The sequence below is a fragment of the Ahaetulla prasina genome, chromosome 7 (assembly GCF_028640845.1).
Source record: "Ahaetulla prasina isolate Xishuangbanna chromosome 7, ASM2864084v1, whole genome shotgun sequence".
In the NCBI taxonomy this organism is placed as follows: domain Eukaryota; kingdom Metazoa; phylum Chordata; class Lepidosauria; order Squamata; family Colubridae; genus Ahaetulla; species Ahaetulla prasina.
In genome coordinates, this window is record NC_080545.1 from 68,659,591 (window position 1) to 68,680,621 (window position 21,031).

The 21,031-nt window shown below is 38.0% G+C and overlaps 2 protein-coding genes across 5 annotated transcripts in view; one reads left to right on the forward strand and one right to left on the reverse strand.

Annotated features, from left to right (window-relative positions):
• The window catches only part of MICALL1 (MICAL like 1), a 34,239-nt gene extending 24,938 nt beyond the window's left edge, over positions 1–9,301 (reverse strand). Inside the window, exon 1 of one of the 4 annotated variants that reach the window (XM_058189864.1) lies at positions 8,913–9,301. Coding sequence is in view for 2 of the 4 variants with exons in the window: in XM_058189861.1 (XP_058045844.1) it covers positions 6,287–6,432 (146 nt within the window). In the remaining 2 variants the exon portion in view is untranslated. Of the gene's footprint in view, positions 1–287; positions 375–6,030; positions 6,240–6,286; positions 7,052–8,912 lie in introns of those variants that run through there. The other 3 variants (XM_058189861.1, XM_058189862.1, XM_058189863.1) reach the window with 3 other exon arrangements.
• Positions 9,302–9,696: 395 nt separating this feature from the next.
• Positions 9,697–21,031, forward strand: part of ANKRD54 (ankyrin repeat domain 54) — a 43,366-nt gene continuing 32,031 nt past the window's right edge. The window contains exon 1 of the mRNA XM_058190166.1: positions 9,697–9,747. Within this exon, the coding sequence (XP_058046149.1) occupies positions 9,729–9,747 (19 nt within the window). The 5' untranslated portion in view covers positions 9,697–9,728. The remainder of the gene's footprint in view (positions 9,748–21,031) is intronic.

Below are 21,031 nucleotides of genomic sequence, written 5' to 3' on the forward strand. Positions count from 1 at the left end.
CAACAGTATAGTCAATTCAATTTCTAGGTATTCTACCTGGTGATGTCCATGCATATAGATATTGTTTTGGCCATCCAAAGAGTATGCTAGCAATGAAAAAAACTGGATTGGCAGGAACAAATAAATTGTTTTGCTTCATTTCAGCCTCCTAGATTACACTACATTTTCTGCTTTCCCACTTTGGCTTTCTCGTCTCCAACCAGAAGCAGCACAGAAAAAGCTGGGAAGGGAAATACAGGCAGCACAAACAGGGTGTGTAATCACACACCTCAAATGCAAGTCCTCACCTCCCTGAGCAGTTTGCCTGAGGAGAAGCCAAAGCTCATGAGTCCAGACAAGGATGCAGAGTCAGTGTCAGAAGCCAATCCAAAAGTCTAAGATACAAATGTAGGTCATGGTAAAAAAGCAAGAGGATATTTTTCACAAGATGCAGTCAGGTAGTTGTTCCCAACAAGGGACTGATTGCTAGCAGTGGTTCTAAAATAGAGCCTCTACCAGGTGCAAGCAATTACCAGTGGAAACACCCTTGTGTGGCAAAGAGCTGCTCAGATCTTCTCCGTTCTGCCCTTCATTCAGCCTTATGTGCCTTAGGGCTAGGAGGAGATCCTGGATCAGAAGCTTCATTCTCTGCTGCTTCCAGCTGCTCAGATGCGTTGCAACCATATCAGTCCCAGGTGTGTCCCTGCTGCTTTCTAAGATACCTCCTTAGACTCCTTCCAGTTTGAGCTGGGCCCGACACGTTCTGTTAATTTCAGATTGACTAGAAAACTTGTGAATTTCCTTTTTTTCCCCTGCAACAGCGGTTAAAGCATAAACTTAGATAACTACTGGTACCATCTTAAAGGATTGTCCACAAAGTCTAATTAATATTAGTCACTGTATTGTACCCAAGTACCGTCTTTCTACATCTTCTGGACTATGAAAGCAGTGGCATTTTTATATATATATATTGAGTGGTAAGCAGTATTTTTTTCAGGTTGAAAGTCAATTTTTAATCCATTTCAATTTGTTGATATTGCAGATGTCAACCTGTACTAAAGGTAAGGTAAAGTTTTCCCCTGTCCAGTTATGTCCAACTCTAGGGGCAGTGCTTATCTATGTTTCTTAGCTGAGGGACCCAGCATTGTCTGAAGACCTTCCGTGGTCATGTGGCAAGCGTAACTATATGCCAAGGTACACAGAACGCTATTACCTTCACACCAAAGTGATACCTATTTGTCTATTCACATTTGCATGCTTTCTAACTGCCAGGTCAGAAGGAGCTGGGACCAGTAAAGGAAACTCACCCCATTGTCTGGGGCTCAGATCTTGAACTTGGGCTGTCAGCTTTCCAGCTGACAAGCTCAATGTCTTTAATTGCTCAGGTATCACGCCTCATCCCCAATAAATTCATTTAGTCTTTCATTGTGTTGTGCTTTTTGCATGTTCCATAATCCCGTTATAATTCTATCTTTACATCCTGAGAGTTTCTTTTCCTGCACAGCAACATTAGGAACAAGAGCCCTATTGACTTCAATGCAACTGCAACACTATAGTACTGTACACCTAAAAATCTTCAGCTCTTCCTCAATAGCATATCAAATGCCATCCAACAGGAGGGACCCCTCATCTGGTATCATATCATCCATCGCTGCAACCCATTTGGCACAAGTCTTCTTGGACAGCCATTTTGAGAGGGTAGAAGTGATCGTATCCAACCTCTCAAGCCTCACTCCTAAACCGTTACAACTCATTTTTTTAATGTTTTGGGGTTTTTTTTATTGCCAACAGGAATCTAGGCTTCTGATTGGAAGCCAGTATGCTGAGCTCAATGCTTTAAAACATAATTAGACAACTCATGACCTGATAGGTCATAGTTTCAGAGATATTTCCTTGCCACATTCCTCAATGTCTTCAAAAAAGGCAGAGCTTCTAATATACTAGAAAAGTTCCTAAGAATTCAGGAAATTATTCAGAGATGTATCTGTCTTGAGACAGCCCATGTTGAATTATATAGCACAATCAAATATCAGCAGCTGACTACAGAAAATATTTTATGACATTTTGTATTATGTCATAAAATGCCAACCAGTTCACCGAGGGCTCTGATAAAATAAAGCTTAGGTGCAAACAGGATTTCTTTTTTTATTTACCAATGGAGTGATTTTTGACCATTTCTTTCTATCCTTTGATCCTCTAGCTTCCAAGTCAAGACACGCTGAAGCAGTTAAAATGACTCAACATTCCCTTCAGATGTTCCTTGGAAACTAATTTCTTAACATGCCATGTCCTTGTAAGGCTCTATATGTCAAGTTGGTAATGCAGTTCACTACCGCTAACTAAGAAGTGCTTACTTAGACCATTTGCAAGAGCAGAGATTCATAGCTGAGATATTTCAGAGCAGTAACTTGTGCTTAATTGGCTCTGGGCTGAATTCATCTCTTTGGAGCAATTTGCTTCAAAGGCCTTGTGCTTATTGGGCAGCTGCTTCATAGGCTCTCAACCAGGGGTGAAACGCTCCCGGTTCAGACCGGATCGCTTGATCCAGAAGCGATGGCGGTGGGTGGTTTGGAGAACTGGTAGCAAAAATCCCTGCCTCCCTACATGCTCAGCCGAAAAAATGCTTTTAAAAGTAAAAAAAAAGCCTCTGATGATCACGCAGCTCAGCTGGGATTGTCAGAGGCTTTTAAAAGCATTTTTTTACAAACTCTTCGGCGGAAGAAGTTATAAAAAAAATGCTTTTAAAAGTAAAAAAAGAAAGTTGGCCACGCCCACCCAGTCACATTAACCCCCACCACCAAGCCATGCTCACAGAACTGGTAGTAACAAATTTAACATTTCACAACTGCCCTCAACAACGTCATATTCATTTAAAAACTATTGAATGACTATCACCAAGTATCTTTATCAGTCATTCATCAATGCCATACCTAATTTTGTTTGATCTAATAGAGAGCTAGTGGGGTCTAGTGATTAAGGCACCAGGCTGGAAGCCATGGGACTTTCAGTTGTACTCCTGCCATTAGGCATGAAAGCCAGCAGGGAGATTTTGGGTCAGTAATTCTCTCTCAGCCTAACTTACCTCACAGAACTGTTGTTGTACAGAAAATAGCAGGAGGAAGAAGTATCATGTTTGTTCTCTTCCTTGTTATTTATAAAAATAATAAAGGTGGGATAAAAATAAATAAACTAGCTTTCCCCAATCTGATGTTCTCTGGGTATTGTACCTCAATAATTCAAGAATTTTACCAGTTGCAGTCCCACTGTATCTGGAAGGCACCAAGAAGAAGAAGGTTGCTAGCACAGTACTTCCATATACTGTAGGTCATAAATTTACTAAAGACGTTTCTATTCTTAATTGTCATAGCCAAGTATAATTATAAACCTTATCAAGATAACTGATGGCATAGAAACAAGATGAGGATGATGGCAATAACTGTTTCTTAGTTTTTCTGCTACTAATTTGTCACATTTTAAAAAGTTATCCAGTTGTAAGAGAACAGAGCTAAACAAGAGCTTGAATTTGGTGATTTCCACTGTGCTTTCCAATTATAATTCTGTAATTGTATCATAGCATTATTCTGAGGTAGGCAGACGGGAGAAGAAGGATTAACAGATACGTAGGGTAGACAAATATCCCCTAAATAATTATTTGCAATATTTTTCCCCAGAATTAAATTGGATTGGGACTCAATAAATGTATTTACATAATATACTTAACCATTGGCTAAAGGCCTGATGCTGCCATTTGCACAATGAGCAAAGTTGGTTAGTTTTAAACTTAATTCATTTATTTAGATTGATTCTTTGCATAAACTCACCTTATTAAGTTGGTTTACTGGTCTTGTGCAAATAAATAATATATTAATACCTGTTTGAAAACAGCTCAGGCTTACCTAGAACTAAAAATGAGGGGGTCTTCAGATGGAGACCTTCCTGCCCGTTATTCCACCCAAGCACTTATTCTGATTAGAAAAAGCAATACATTAAAACTCTGGAGGGGTTTTAACTAATTGGAATGAACCATAATAATTGTTTATATATTATTCCAGTTTAAATGTTAGATATTGTTTATGGTTATATTTGTAATAATTATTATGCTATTGTTGTTGTAGAACCTTTATTCTCTATAAACTGAGTCATAAAATTGCAGTGGTTTAAAAATGTAGTAAATAACCACATTTAACTCCCTCTCCATTATATACAACACAGAAATAAATATAGGACACATACAGGATCATACTTTTCTAAGTTTCAGTGGATATTGTCGAGATCAGTGTTTTTTTCAAACATGTCTGAAACAATACAGACAACAAAGTAGTTTGACTATGGCAACACAAGTTTGCAAGATAATATTACAAAAGAGAAGCATTAATATTTGCTGGCATTTGAAAACTATAATTCTGTTAAATATCAGGGAAGGGACATACTAATTTTATACTGTTTTTAAGACAGTGAATATTTGTCTATTCCTTTTCTGAAAACATCTGAATTTGCACTAACCATAAATTCTGTAAAACAAAAAAATCCAATCATGTACTGCCAACTATTTTGTGACAACTGTTAAAAAAGTAATGTTTGTGGATGTATTTACAATTGTGAAATGATTTGCAAAAATGTGGGGGGTGTCTTCAGGAGGTGGTTAATAGACTGAGATAAGACCCCACCACCTTCAATGTGCATTTGGCTCTCTTTGTCAATTTTAATAAAATGTTATATGACTATTTATTATCTTAATGTTTAATGCTTAATATTTAATATTTAATGCTTAATGTTTAATATTGGTGTTTTAATGGTTGTAAGCTGCCTAGAAGCACCTTCTGACAAAATGTGTAGCATATAGTTTTAATAAATAAAGTCTTTACTGTAATTAATAAATAAAAATTTTACCAAATCTTTTATTGTTTGGCTTAGGTAAAATAGTTTAATTGATCTTGAATACTAAAAATGAGTTTCTAATTCATGATTAATACCAGAACTCCAATACTTACCTGCAAACTGAAAAGCTCCTTTAAGATAACAAAATAATTAAATAACTAATGGCAGATATAGAGCTCATCCATACATACATGCAACATAAAAAAAGACTAAAAAGCATCAAGCAAAGCAGGGTGAAAATTTTCATTTGAGAAAAGTTATGAAAAAGAAAGTACAACCATAAAGTAAGATTTCATATTTTTTCACAGTCAAAAAGAAGAGGTTCTACTACTCTTTTGTTATATATTATTCAGCTATGTCTGTTAGAATCGTACAGCTGACACTACAAAAACATATTTCACAGAACTTCAAACATTTTTCCCTGATTATGGTCTGGTTGATAATAGCTTTTAGAAAGTCACTTAGGTGAGATGGGTGGTGTAGAAATGTGATAAACAAATAGTGTACACTTGTTTTTTTCTGGTGATAAAGATTGGGCTATTTTGACACAGGCCAGGTTATCAATCAGCTTGAACTAAAAGAGTCTGTGATGTTAAAAATATCACTCTGTTGTAGGATGAAATTTCAATTTCTTGCACAAGCCATTTCAGAGATGAGGAACAAGGAGGAAGACTGAAACTGGGTTTTAGCTAAACCTTATTATTATAAAACTCAGCTTCATAATTTTTTTGTCATAAAAGCAGCCACATGGATTTCATTACTGTAGACAGGCAAGATTACAAATCTTAAAATATGAACTTTGATTATCTTTTGATTTGGAGCAGAAAGGAAAAGTTTATTAAGGGGTCCATCAAATTTTCAGCCAAAAAAAAAAATCAGGAAGCAGTTTTATACACTATTTTTATACTATTCACAACTGAATATTCATCCTATTTCAGGAAATGTCTGAATTACAGGGAATAGTAGGTCCCATCCCATGTCAGACCCATCTGAATGGCCCAGCTCTTTTTACACAATGAATTTTTAGTTACATAGTACTACTGATTGCAGAGTGGGAAACAGTCCTTGTTTGGGATCAGTTGCTATGGAGTAAAAGGCTGCCAGTTGGTGCCTTTGCTAGAGGGATATGAACAGCTGGGGGGGGGGGTGTCTCTGTAAGGCTCTAAGTATTACTTTAAGATGACTTCATGTCGGTCTCTTGGAGGGGGCGCCTCTTTCCAGGTAGTTTCTAGCCAGCAGCCCATCTTTTCCCCCTTCTTCAAAATTCCCAGGAGGAAAGCGCTGGTTCCCCCACTCGGGAGCTGGAGAGAAGCTCCTCCTCGAGCGGCTGGTGGTCGAGCCGAGCTCGGGGTTGCTGGGCCTAGTCCCAAGCGTCCTGTGCGCGGAGAGTAAGGGGTGGGGAACGAAGAGGCGGTCGCCCGGTACTCACAGCAAATCAGGCCGGTTCCTATGGAGGATGGCGCAAAAGGCCAGGCCATCCCGGAAGGAGCTGCTGAGGTTTCGGATCTCCACGCCCGGGTAACCCTCGCATTGGCGGCGGCACCAGGCCTGCAAGGCGCTGCGGGGGCCCGACATCGGAAAGGAGGCGAAGAAGAGAGAGCCCGGCTCAGGGAGCCTCCGCCTGAGAAAGCGGCATGGACGGAGCGGAGAGCAGTGCCCGATGCTTGGGCGCGCCTCCCCGGGCGAGCCAACGGAAGGCGGCGGGGTCGAGCCTTCGATCTAGTTGCGGCTCCCGGCCCGGTGCCTGGACGGGGAGGCTGAGCTTCGCCGTTCCCCGCTCGGGTTCTCTGGCGGTTCCCCGCTCCCCTCCTACCCCCGGGGGGCGCCTCCTTCCTCTCCCGCCCAGCAACACCGTCGGACTCTGCTCAGACCTGTCCCTTCTCCGCCCATGATCATCCCCGCGCAGCGCGTTGCTCTTAGTCATCCGTCAGCCCCGGGGACGGGAGAAGGCAGCTGGGCGCGAACGGAGGCCCGGGAACAATCACCCTCCGGCCGCCTCGCGATTCTGCGGAGGTCGCTAGCTCGAGACTGCTCTTTACGACCACTTCCATGTTCAGAAAGGAACGTAAAGAAACTATCGTTACGACCACCTGAGCGTCCTGCTCTGACCTGTGTGGAAACGGTGCTGCGCCAAAGGACTTTAGGGCTTGATTGGGAATAGAGATCCCGAGCATTCAAGCAAGAAAGATTCACAATTAGATCAGGCAAGGTCAGACCAAATTCTGACCAGGTGATCCCAACACTGTGTATAACTGAAGGAGAACCACATACTTAAAATTATGAAGTTCCTAGTTTATACATTGGCTCCCACCCCTCATCTAGATGCCTTTCCCTAAATGTTCGCACCATCAAATGTTCATACTCACAATTAGATTAATTTGAGATATGTATAAATCTTAAATCCTTTTTTTCCCTTGCAGATACAAGAGAAAACTATTCAGAGTGTTTGGTAAAGATCTAATAATTTGAAAATATTGATAATTTGAATTTGAGGTTTTGCTTGAGCCCAAAATTTCTGTTGCTAAGCAAGACAGTTGTTAAGTGAATTAGGTTAATTTTGCCCCATTTTATGAGCTTTCTTCCAGAGTTGTTAAGTGAATCACTGCAAGTAACATGATCGTTAAGTGAATCTGGCTTCCCCATTGACTTTGCTTGTCAGAATGTTGCAGAAAGTGATCACATGACCCCAGGACACTGCAACCATCATAAATACATGTGAGTTGCCAAGTGTCCTAATTTTGATCACTGGACCATGGATGCTGCAATGGTCGTAAGTGTGAAAGCCAGTCATAAATCATTGTTTTCAGTGCCATTGTAACTTCAAACAGTCATTAAATGAATGGTTGTAAGTCGAGGACTACCTTCACTGTATTTACTGTCAGTATGCTATCCATAGGGACATATAGGAATTGTTGGAAATGTTATCCAAAATTAATAGAGGGTGTTGATGAGTGTGTACATGCTTAAACATGTATGTTTCCATGCAGTTTTAAGAGGTTGAATTATCTGCAGTGAAATTAGAAAGAAATGAAATGGCTCTGTAGGAAACAACGGAGCACACTCAATTCTATTCACAACGAAGCGAGTTGTGTTTCCACATCAGCAGTGTCACCAAAGAGCTGTGATGATTTATTTCTGGCATTAATAGTGCTACACTATTTTTATTTGTTTGTTTTAAGAATTAATGCTTCTTTCCTATTAAAAGGAACATTTATTTCCATGCAGTATTTATTTCCATGCAATTCCATCCTCAGCAGCAGAACCAAAAAGAACATAGAATGAATTTATCATGTTTTTCCTATTTTGCATCTCTCTTCAGAATCGGTTGAGGATGCATGGAAAACACCAGGTTTGGGGGGAATTTTACTGCTTGCATTATACTTCTCCCTTATTTGGACTGAAACAGAGGGGAGTTTATTGCTGCAGGAAAAGAAAACTTGGGAGTTTTCACTGCTAGTTTTTAGCATTTCAGGTCAGAAGACGTCAAGGCTAATAATGCTATAAATATGCTATAAATAGCACTCAGACAGCAGGCACCTACCTCCATTCTTTCACCGTTTTCATTTTCTAAATCATATTTCAAATACAGAATCCCTGAGTAGAAATGTCCAGCTTTTGGATTTTGGAATACATACAGCAGTAAGGAAGCTTATGCTACTATTTATAAATTCAAATAGCAGAATTGTTTCCAAAGCTTTCTTTAACCTAGATTTAGGATACATAATATGTGTGTTCCCTAATGTTTTGGGTGCAAACCTATCATATAATACAAACATATGATTACTTATGTGCCTACTAAGGCATTTAACTATAATTAAAATACAGCTTTTCTCTGCCCTTACCCACCTTTTATCTAACTATCCATCTCTCAGAGAGGACTCATTTTGGAATGCACAGCATTGTAAACCCCTTTAATATAAAATAATACACAGCTCCCCCCAAAATTGCATGCCCTTCCAGCAGATGTCCCTATTATTTACCGGTATTCTATAGGTTGTTCTGCAGGAAGTCTGCCAAGAGAAACTGGCATACTTAATATATTTAAATATACATACCAGAGCAAATAAGGAGTTCAACAAAGCAAATTCCTCAGACAAAGAAATTAAAAAAAGTAAATGTAATTGAAGAGAATATCAATAAAAGATAATTCAGTAATCACTGGAGAAGAAGTGTTCATTCAGGCAGATCCATCAAGTTATCCCATTTGAGAGCTAGATTATGCAAAGCACAAAAAACATTCTGCAGAGCTCAGAAGAGAGCTAGTAGGCAAAAAAAATCCATGAGATAAGAAAAGAATACATAACTGAACTTTGTTCGCATCAATGCCATTCTCTGTAACTATCCCTGCTCTTTTTCTTTCCAAACCATCTTTGCTTTTATCATATCCATTCAGATTTGTATGAAACTTCTTGTTCTTGAAATATCTCACTGTTTTTTTTCAGTATCTTCCCAATATCATAAAGCAATAATTTTCTCATTCTTCCCATTCTTATATGCAAGTGTGTGTGTGTGTGTGTGTGTGTGTGTATGTATTCAAGTATGCACTCCTACCTCCTATTTCCCCAATACAACAACCCAGGGATGAAATCCAGCAGGTTCTGACAGGTTCTAGAGAACCAGTAGCGGAAATTTTGAGCAGTTCGGAGAACCGGCAAATGCCACCTCTGGCTGGCCCCAGAGTGGGATGGGAATGGAGATTTTGCAGTATCCTTCCCCCAGGAGTGAGGAGGGAATGGGAATTTTGCAGTATCTTGTTACGCCCATCAAGCCACGCCCACAGAACCAGTATAAAAAAAGTTGGATTTCACCACTGCAACAAACCTGTGAGTAAGGTTGAGTTGAGAGACAGTCCCTGGCTCAAAGTCACCCAGATGGTCTTTCATGCACCAGGTAGGACTAGAACTCACACTCTGCTTGTTCCTAGTTTTCTGGATTCTGTCTCTGTATATGACTAAACCTCCTCAATGGGTTTTCTTTGTATTGTTCATACACGTTTACATCCAGGCTACATGAATTTAGTATCCATCCATTCTTGACTTCCTGTGTCCTGATTTTCTCACATAAAGCACTCAATTAAAGGGGCTATAGCATTCACTGAGGAAATAGTATTTAAACAGTATTTAAATTTATTTGGGGCCTCTGGTGGCTCAGCAGACTAAGTCTGTCTGTTATTAACAGCTGCTTGCAATTACTGCAAATTCAAGTCCCACCAGGCCCAAGGTTGACTCAGTCTTCCATCCTTTATAAGGTAGGTAAAATGAGGACCCAGATTGTTGGGGGCAATAAAAAGTTGACTTTGTATATAATATACAAATGGATGAAGACTATAGCTTAACACAATGTAAGCCGCCCTGAGTCTTCGGAGAAGGGCGGGATATAAATTCAAATAATAAAAAAAAAGAGTAGCTATGTACACTCAGGAGGGGCTTAGAGGGTAGCGAAACCTGCAGGCTCTGGGAAAGATTAAATCCAGTGTAGGCTCTGCCCATGCTCTCTTCTTTGTCTTAATAAGTTCTGAATCAGTTTTGGAGTGTTATTGATTGTCTTTGTTTTATATTCACGAGAGAGAAGGAAAAGACTGAAAAACACCTTATATATAAAGGAAGAGTGGGGAACAAAAGGATGATAAGCCAGCCTGTAGAGATAATCTGGGGGAAGGAAGAAGGAAAAGTTTGCATTTGAAAATTACGTGGGCAGGCAGGAAAATTCTGAATAAGCATTGGCTTGTAGTATATCCCATGTTTCCTTCAATAATTACTCTATTATAAAAGCTTTCCTCCTATATAAGCTTTAAAATGGTGCAGTATTGGGATGACAAGGATGAAAGTATCTCAGGACCTGCTTGAAAAGGAAGTGAGATGGGGGTGCTGGGACTTCATTATAAGTCCTTTGCCACTGTACATCCATTAAAAGTGAAGATCCTTTTTTTTAAAAAAAAAAGCTAGCAAATAACTACGTTATAATGTCTGTGGTCAATCGAATTAGCCTATTTTTTCTATAAAAGTATAGTAGAAGTTATGTGTGGTTTGGAATATCAAAGGCTTTACTTGAAACTTTTATCAAACTGCATAGACCAGTCAGACAAGGAAGACTGGAATGAGGAGTTGCACAAGGTAGGTGTGGATGGGTGTGTCTTTTGTTACAGCTGTTCTAGCCAAGCAGAGCATTAGCTTCCCCTTCATGTATGCACACAGAAATGTTTGAGTCCGAACTCTCAATTGCCTTGCAGTGCTATAATTAACCAGCCTTTACGAAAACCAGTGTTTCTCATGCTGGCTGGGGAATTCTGGGAATTGAAGTCCGTACCTCTTAAAGTTGCTAAGGTTGAGAAACACTGATCCAAGCAATTACATTGTATGTGTTTATAAAGCCATCAGATAGAAAAGTCATTGGATAGAGTAGCATCTAAGGTACAAATAATAGAAATAAAAGAATAACATTCTTCATGATATTTCCTGAGAACTGGAAAGGTCCTGAGTGGGAATGATGCTGCATTGCCTGAACTCATCCTCCTGTTATAGCTATGAATATTATAAAGCCAGGAAACTGTTCTTTGGCAGAATATTCACTTGAAACACCATTGTACCAAAATACCCTTTGTTTCACCTTTGCAGTTAATGGCCAATGCTTTAATTCATTAGTGAGAAAACAGCTTCTTCCTGATTCACCTCTATTCATGGGCTCCTCCAGTTCTAATGGATGCTTCTGCTGCTTAAAAGGTCTAAAGGCACCTTGTGTGGATTAGGAGTGGTCAGACCTCCATTCTCCCAGGTCTATTATTTTTCCCTGTTAAGAGTAATTGGGATAAAATCCCTTACGATTAGGCTTTGTCTGAATCACCACTTGATTTTTAAATCTTATTGTATGCTAATTCATATAACTTTTAATTAGGGCATTAATATCTTTGTGACAATTTCAGCTTTGCTCAGCTATGAAATTCTTTTTTAAAATGTTGTTGTAGGATGTGAACTTTTCTATTGTTGAGCATGGAAAATAGCATACAAAGAAACTAAATGCTGTTTAGTTGTTTTCCAGCTACAGCTGTACTTTAGGGATGGGCAGGAAATGAACATGATAAATGCCTGGAAGGAAAAAGAAGTTCATCTATTTTCAGTTATCATGAAAGTGCACTTTTTATTGAGATATTTTAAAAAAAGTCTAAGAGCAAAGTACTAACAATGGAGAAAAGACAGCAGCACTTGATCTTCTATTTGAAGATGCTGGAAATTACACAAAGTGAAAGTTGTTTATCGCTTTAAATCTGTCATAAGATCAAGATTTGTTATTATTCAGACATGCAACATATGCTGCATAATTTTGAAATGAGATGTGCAGAGCATGATAGCACAGAGCACACCATTTCTTTTGGGCTGCATTAATCACGGAAGAACAAAACAGATGATAAACATTTATAGAATAGGCTTCAAAGATATGTGCATTACTCTACTCTCCCCGCCTTCCCCTAATTTGTATGCTGTGCTCTATAATTTAACAAAATTATCCATCACAGTGCACTGTATATTTCATAATTGAGATACAACATGAGTCTGAAGTTTAGTGATGGAAAATTGGTATACAAGTCAGATGACAACTCATTCTCATTGTCCAGGCTAAAACATTCCAAGTCTGCCTTCATAAAAAATATATTTGACAACTAATTAACTCCAGACTATGACAGATAGAAACTTTTCCATTTTAAAAGCAAATCTCTAATCCTTTATGGTGGCTGATATAATGTGCAAATCTGTTGAAGTGAGCTAAACCAGGCTTCAGAATATGTGAAGCAGAGTTTTGTACAGCCTTTTCACATGCCCTTTTCCACCTGCTTTTCAATCCTTGTTTGGGCTTTTTCAATTTGCTGAATGCCAACTATCTTCAAAACAAGGGGGGGAGGGAAAGAGAGTCATACTGGATTAAACCAACAGCCTGTCTAATTCAGTACACAGAATGAATTCAGGAAATTTGTCAATGCAGACAGGAAGTGATTTCCTTCTTCAATTGCTGTTTTTTTTTTAGCATATTGTATTTAACATATACTATTACAGTAGTAGGGACGTGGTGGCTCAGGGGTTAGGACGTTGAGCTTGTTGATTGAAAGATCGGCAGCTCAGTGGTTCGAATTCCTAGTGCTGCCGTGTAACGGGGTGAGCTCCAGTTACTTGTCCCAGCTTCTGCCAACCTAGCAGTTTCGAAAGCATGTAATAATGCAAGTAGAAAAAATAGGGACCACCTTTGGTGGGAAGGTAACAGCGTTCCGTGCGCCTTTGGCGTTGAGTCATGCCAGCCACATGACCACGGAGACGTCTTCGGACAGCGCTGGCTCTTCGGCTTTGAAACGGAGATGAGCACCGCCCCCTAGAGTCAGCAACGACTAGCACGTATGTGCGAGGGGAACCTTTACCTTTTACCTTATTACAGTAGTACTAAATAGACATAAAGCCTAAAAGGCAGTGATAACTAACTCTGCATGCATATTTGTCATGCCATCAAAATTGATGTTCCTTGTTGCACCTGATGGAAGCAAATACTATTTTAACTATCCACTGTGTAAAATACTTTTAAGCTGGTCCTGAATTTCATTACTTAAGAGTGGTTAAGAGTGGCAAAGTGGTTAGAATGCAGTACTGCAGGCTACTTCTGCTGACTGCCAATTGCCAGCAGTTCAGCAGTTCGATTCTCACAAGCTCAAGGTTGACTCAGCCTTCCATCCTTCTGAGGTCGGTCAAATGAGGACCCAGATTGTTGGGGGCAATATGCTGACTCATAAACCGCTTAGAGTGGGCTGTAAAGCACTGTGAAGTGGTATATAAGTTTAAGTGCTATTGCTATTGCTACTTGAAGCTAGCAAAGAAGGCAGAGGGAGCTTTTCAAAGGCATTTTATTCTGCAGAATATTGGGAAGGGTGAAATCATTATAAGATTAGGCACAGAGAATCCAAAAGTGGCATAATGCCCAGAGCATTCCAAAGCAAATTAAAATAAACAATTTCCATAATAGGTTAGAAATGGCAAGAAAAATGCCAGAATTTTAAAATAACAGAGGTGAAAAAACATGGGCCCATTCATCTATTGACTGACTTTGTAGCTATGCAGAGGTCAGGATTTTGCATAATGCCAACGTATAGAATGTATTTGGCTTTGGTTTAACATGTAATATAAATAAATTACTATTTGTCAGTCATTCTGTATGAACCCAGCCATTATAGATTTTTCAACAAATGAAAGTTAAAATAAGTGGATTAATGAGAAATTTCCCAAAAAATGGCAATTATATTGCCTGCTAAATCAGAAAACATCAGAACAGAGACTGATAAGGTTACTTCCTAATAAGCCACCCACTCTATGGTGTTGCCTTTTTTCTGAGTAGGTGAGCTTACTTCCATAAGAATATCAGGCTGAAATTGTCTGTTGCTTTATTTTATGAACACTATGCAAGACTTAGAGGAATTGTTGAAAATACAAATTAGGCTTGAATTTATTGCTTTGCTTCTCATTTTTTTTTTTTTTAATGAAATTAGGTAGATCAGAGAACTTGGTATACAGAGTGGCATTGACAAGTAGATTGATGGCTATATCCTCATACTGAGACTTTTAAAGATGCCACATCTATAAGGAAGTATGCCTTTGGTCAAATTTACAGGATATTACATCAGACAACATTGTGTATAAAAATATATCACTATAGTATTCTGTATACTTGCCGTTTTGTTCGAACAAAATCATTTTTCATTAGGCAATTCCATGACATGACCAGAATACTGATTAACATAGTAAATTAATACTGGATGCAAGTGGGTCAAAAAGCCAATTTAAATTGTGATAGGTCATAAAGATAGGTCATTTTGCTCGGTCAGCATCAACTTTACACTGGATCTGGTCAGCGTAAAGCAATATCTTCCTGTCAAGAAATGTGAAAAAAATCACTTGTAGCACCAATTTTATTTCATGATTTCAACAATTAAGTGTTCTGAAGGGGTTTTATCATTGAGCTACATCAGCCCAGAATTTATTATGGCAGTTGAGCCTGAAGCTGAGATTTAAAAACAATGTGGCTATACAGAAACTTCAGCAGCATTTCAACAATTGGGCTCTCTGTTAATGCGGCTGCATACTTTGAATTCCTTTCCGTTCAGTTGGTGCCAGGCACAGACTGAAACAGCCTGTCCTTCCTCTTTGCTACAAAGAGCAACTGGCCAGAAGGTCTTTGCAGAAGGTCAGCTGTGATGAAGTGAACCCGCCCACACCTTTTGCCACTTAACGGAAGTGTGATGCAGGCATCAATGTGCAGCATGTGATATTTGCGTTCTCAGAAATTGTGGAGAAAATGGTAACAGGTGCAAATGTAAAGACCACTTCATGTCATATTTGATCACACTTGCTAAAAGATAATCCTAGGCTAGATTTGAGAATGCCACCAGAACCATCTCCATAACAAGAAAGTGCCTGAGGAAATACTTCTGGCTGTTTGAAGTGAACCTATTGATCTCTAAAATGCTAAAATAGCTGGGGAGGGGGGAGATAGCTGGGGGAAATGAATAGCATGACACTAGGAGAAATTGTTTGCAGAATATTAACTTCAGAAATTGGCTATCTTTAAAATAGGATTTGACAAATTATTGGCAGATACATTTATTTTTCCTTCTCTATAAGAGACCAAGTGCTTGTTAACACTAATTTTTTTTATTTCATTTTGTCACAACAGTATACACATTGTCATAAGTTTAAAAAAAAACATATCATGAAGAAAATATATATATATATATATATATATATATATATATATATATATATATATATATATATATATATATATATATATATATATGTAAAGAATATGCATTAGCTATATTAATTTGATATAATAAAGGGAACAATAGGACAGGAACGGTAGGCACTTTTGTGCTCTTATGCAAGCCTCTTATAGTCCTTTTAGGAATGGGGTGAGGTCAATAGTAGACAATTTTTGGTTGAAGATTTTGGGATCTTGAGTAGAGACTATGGAGTCAGGTAATGAGTTCCAAGCATTAACAACTCTGTTGCAGAAGTCATATTTTCTGCAATCAAGTTTGAAGCGATTGACATTAAGCTTGAATCTATTTTTTGCTCTTGTAATATTGCAATTGAAGCTGAAGTAGTCATTTACAGGAAAGATATTGCAATAGATGATTTTGTGTGTTAAACACAGGTCATGTCGAAGTCGACGGAGTTGTAAATTTTCTAATCCCAGGATTTCAAGCCTGGTGGTATAAGGTATTTTGTTGTTTTCGGAGGAGTGAAGAACTCTTCTAGTAAAATATTTCTGGACGCGTTCTATTGTATTTATGTCAGAGATGTGGTGTGGGTTCCAGACTGATGAGCTGTATTCAAGAATAGGTCTGGCAAATGTTTTGTATGCTCTAGTTAGTAGTGTAGAGTTTTTGGAAAAGAAGCTGCGTAAAATTAGGTTTACTACTTTTAGAGCTTTTTTTGCTATGTAGTTGCAGTGGGCTTTGGCATTTAGGTCATTTGATATGAGAACTCCAAGATCTTTGACAGGGTGAGGGTCGTCAGTAAGGTAATAACCATCGAGTTTGTACTTGTTGATAGGATTCTTTTTTCCAATATGTAAGACTGAATTGCTGGGAAGAATGCTGTTATCCTCATGAACTTTCAACACCATCTAGTTGGTCACCATGGGGACAGAAATTTGGATTTAGTAATCTTATTGTCTGATGCAAATAGTGATTCTTATCTCATGCTAGTGGTACATGGCCAATGTCAGGGTTCCAAGTAACACCCACACACCCACAGTGAAAGAAGACTCCAAGTCCAGACGTTCCTCAAAGTTCCATTTTATTAGAGATGTCATATTGGCACATCTGGGAAAACCCAAATCTGAAAGCTTCCAGGTTTTCCGCCCCCAAACGGAAGTCCAAGTCCCTGCTCCAGCACCCACATGTCCATCACATGGTCCAATCAATGTACCATCCCAACTGGAGATGCCTCCCAGTTACGCCACTCCAGGTGCAGGGCAGGATATCCTTGGCTCTAAGAGAAAAGAATGTTATTATGGCTAGTTATTGCCCAACTCCTACAATCCCCACTCCCAGTTTCCCACAGCACTAAATGTGGCAGCCCTGAAGATGCAAAGTAAAAGATTGCTTCCAGGACTGACAGCCAATAGCTTTTAATAAAAGTGGACCCATAACATTATATCAAGTGTTATTTATACTCAAGGCAATTTGGGGATTATAACAATTCATATTATTTAAAAAATGGTGAAACAGACTGAAAAAAGATGCTAGCCAAAAATCACCCATAAAGTTTGTGGTTGAACAGGGAGTTGAATTTCAATTTAAGTTCAAGGTTCTATCCAGTATGCCATACCCAACGCTACAATATATACTTGTAAAAGTGCTATCAGTGACAAAAATGCTGCAAACAGTTGAAAAATGTTTGAACTGGGAGACCATAGACAACCAGACCTCTCCTAAAGCCTTTGCCCGCCAATCTGTTATAATATACTTTCTACACATGACACGACAAAATCTTTTACAAAATGGCTAAAAACTGCATTTCAGTTACTGAAGAATTCCACTGAACAATACAATCACTTCTATATAAACACATATAAAATTAGGCTTTTTATTTCCAAGCAAACGCCTACAAGATCAGGCTTCAAATTCCTTTTTATTATAATTTCTATTGAAGTTTTTAATTACAGTAATAAAAACTAATAGAAACTAAAGTCAGAGAGAGAGAAAGGAAAGTAATACAGTACAGAGTGCAAAGAAAAAAGTAAAAAAGAAAAGAAAAATAAAGTGTAAAGTAAGAAAATAAAGAAGTAACTTCCAAACTTCATCACAAGTACAAATGAGTTTAGAAGGTCTTTATCCCACCCCCCCCTAAGATTACAAAGGTATCTCTTCTTCCTATAACCTATCATTTATAAGAAAATGTACAAGACATCAACTTTTCAATCCTGGTGTCAGCAAAAAATCTATAAAGGGTTGTCAGAATTTCATAAAACATATTATTTTAATCATGATCAAATAAATCAACTTTATATTTCTTCCTCTTACTGCTGAAAATCTGAATTTTTAATTCATTCAAAATATTGTTGTAGGATGTGATTTCCAAACCTTCTTTATCCCTTCCGTAGGTCTCTTGAGACTTGAACAAATCCCTTTTGTAAATCCAATCATTATCCAATCATTCTTCAAATTTGTTATTTACATTTCCCCTTTAATTTTTAAAACTTATCCAGATAATCAAATTGAAAAAAGGGTTTTCTTTTTGCCTTCAATCTTTAGAATAGAATAGAACAGAATTTTATTGGCCAAGTGTGATTGGACACACAAGGAATTTGTCTTGGTGCATATGCTCTCAGTATACATAAAAGAAAAGATACGTTCATCAAGGTATGACATTTACAACATGTCGTACCTTTAGTCTCTAGAGTCTAATTTAGATGAAGTAATTTTGGTTCCCACAAAAACTTGTTCCAAAATCTTACAGTAAAAGTTTCAATATTGCAAATTTGTCTGTACCCTTAATTCATTTATAACTTTCTTGGTTCAAAGTCTTAGTTAGCTTTTTGCCATTCATTACAAATTTTTAAAGTTATAATTAGTGGTTCAGTAATGAAGACAGACTGGCCAGGTGGCTTTTCAAACTTGTTGTTTGGAAGATCTCTAATAGCTTTAAGATTATTAGATAAGCAATTTCTGAAGTGATTGGAAATGAAGTTAGCAAACTTTTTAAAAGGTCCTGCCATCTGTGAGTTTGATCATTTCATCTGTTAGTACTCAAACCAATGGGAGACAACTGTCCAGTGACCTCCTCATGAGGAGCAGCCATCTGGAGGACATATGAGTGATCTCTGTTTTACCAGTTCTTTGGTCATTGCCATGATAATCTCTGCTCTCCATGGAGACTTGTTTAGCTCACTATGTCTCTACCAGAAGTCAACAGCAGGTTTCATATTCCATTGAAATATGTGCATCGTATTTTTATAGTTCTAGAATAGATGCATTGGTGCATTCCAATGCTATTTACGACAAAACAAACTCTAAAGAAATCTCAAGTGTGGCTATATTAGACTGCAAAGCATAAAAATTTCCAATATTATTTTCTAAGATAGAATAGAACAGAATAGAATAAAATAGTTTTATTTGCCAAGTGTGATTAGACACAGAAGAAACTTATCTCCAGTGCTAGAAGTTAGGAAATATTAAACTCCTATGATTGTCACATTGTCTGCTGCTAAAATTAACAGTATGTTTTTCTGTAGATAGAATCTCTAGCAAGGAAGAATGGTTCTACCTTTCCAATTCAATATTGTTACAGAAAGTAGGGAGTATTCTTGTAGGAACCACATGGATACTACTAGAGGCCCATAATGTATGTTTTAGATCCTATATGAACAGCTGACAAATTTTTTAGAATTGCTCATTATAACATTTGAAAATCATGTTAGCATTTACAAAATCCTGAAAAAGGTACATTTTTCAAATTTGTTTGTGTATTCTTGTTAAGACACAGATCTCCAGCTAACTAATTAACACCTGCAATAAGGACTTTTATGAAATGCTTTAGCTTTTCATCTTCTCCAACTATGTTTTAGCAAAAGTGAGCATATTTTTCTTTTTCATCACAGTAAAACACAGATTCTCAAACTCTAAAAAGCATGCTCGTTTTGTTACTTTGTGGCAAACTTGTAATAGGAAAGGAGCTTGCAGATTTTCAATTTTTGTATGAACTCAGCACTTCCTCATATGCCTTTTCTAAAAAACAAACATTTCCAAGAGGTATTAGCTAGCCTCACTGAGTGTACAATTGAAAGAACTGGCAGTTCTAATTTCATGTGCTTACCCTCACTAGGAAAGCTGGAAGGAGTCTGGCATGAACAAATTGCTGTTATTTTTTAGCAATGTTGTTTCATTACTGTCAGAAGCGTTTCGTAACATGTGCTATACTTTGTCACATACTGAAACTCCCTAACATTTGATCCAGTATAAGCAAACACACTTATCCTTTGGGCAGCCCAATCCTAGTATCTTTTCTAAAACTACCAAGTTCAAGAGAATGATTTCCAATTTACATGGGACTGTAGTCATAATTGCTTTTATTTCATATAAAAAGTCTCTGGAGGTTTGTTTGCAGTATTTTTCAATATCATTATTTTAAAGGGAGAAAAATTTAATCATATCTATAGAATAGAATATAGAATAACAGACTTGGAAGGGACCTTGGTCTTCTAGTCCAACCTCCTGCCCAGGCAGGAAACCCTACACCACAAATGGTTATCCAACATCATCTTAAAAATTTCCAGGGTTGGATAATTCACAACTTCTCCAGGCAAGTTGTTCCACTTATTAATTTTTCTAACTGTCATTTTTCTGTCTTTCTCCTTAGTTCTAAGTTGCTTCTCTCCTTGATTAGTTTCCACCCACTGCTTCTTGTTCTACCCTCAGGTGCTTTGGAGAACAGCCCGACTCCCTCTTCTTTGTGGCAACACCTGAGATATTGGAACACTGCTATCATGTCTCCCCATGTCATTCTTTTCATTAAACTAGACATACCCAGTTCCTGCAACCGTTCTTCATATGTTTTCGTCTCCAGTCCCCTAATCATCTTTGTTGCTCTTCTCTGCACTCTTTCTAGAGTTTCAACATCTTTTTTATATCGTGACGACCAAAACTGAATGCAATATTCCAAGTGTGGCCTTACCAACTGCATTATAAAGCAGTATTCTATCCCTCTGTTTATGCAGCCCAGAACTGTGTTGGATTTATATTTGGATCTATATTTGGATATAGATATGGATATATTTGGAGAAGGGTGCTGTATGATGTCAACTTCACTACCTACTGGGTGTAGACTGATTTTGCACATTTAAAAAAAACAAGATACATGGATATTGCCAAAAATCATGCCTGGGCATATCCATGAGGTCACCAAGAGCTGAGCCTGATTCAGAGACTTCACCTTTCCTGTCCCAGTGCCTTACATTAAAAGAAAAAAAGAAAAATACATCATAAAAGACCTGGAGATACTCTGAGGCATTCAATCGTAGAGGGGTTAAATCTACAGTCTCATAGAAATCATTTGGACATGTAGCATTTTCTCTTTTCCTTTCTTTTAATAATGCAGGGCATTGTGGTTTTGCAGTCCAAAGCTATAGGAGAAAGGTC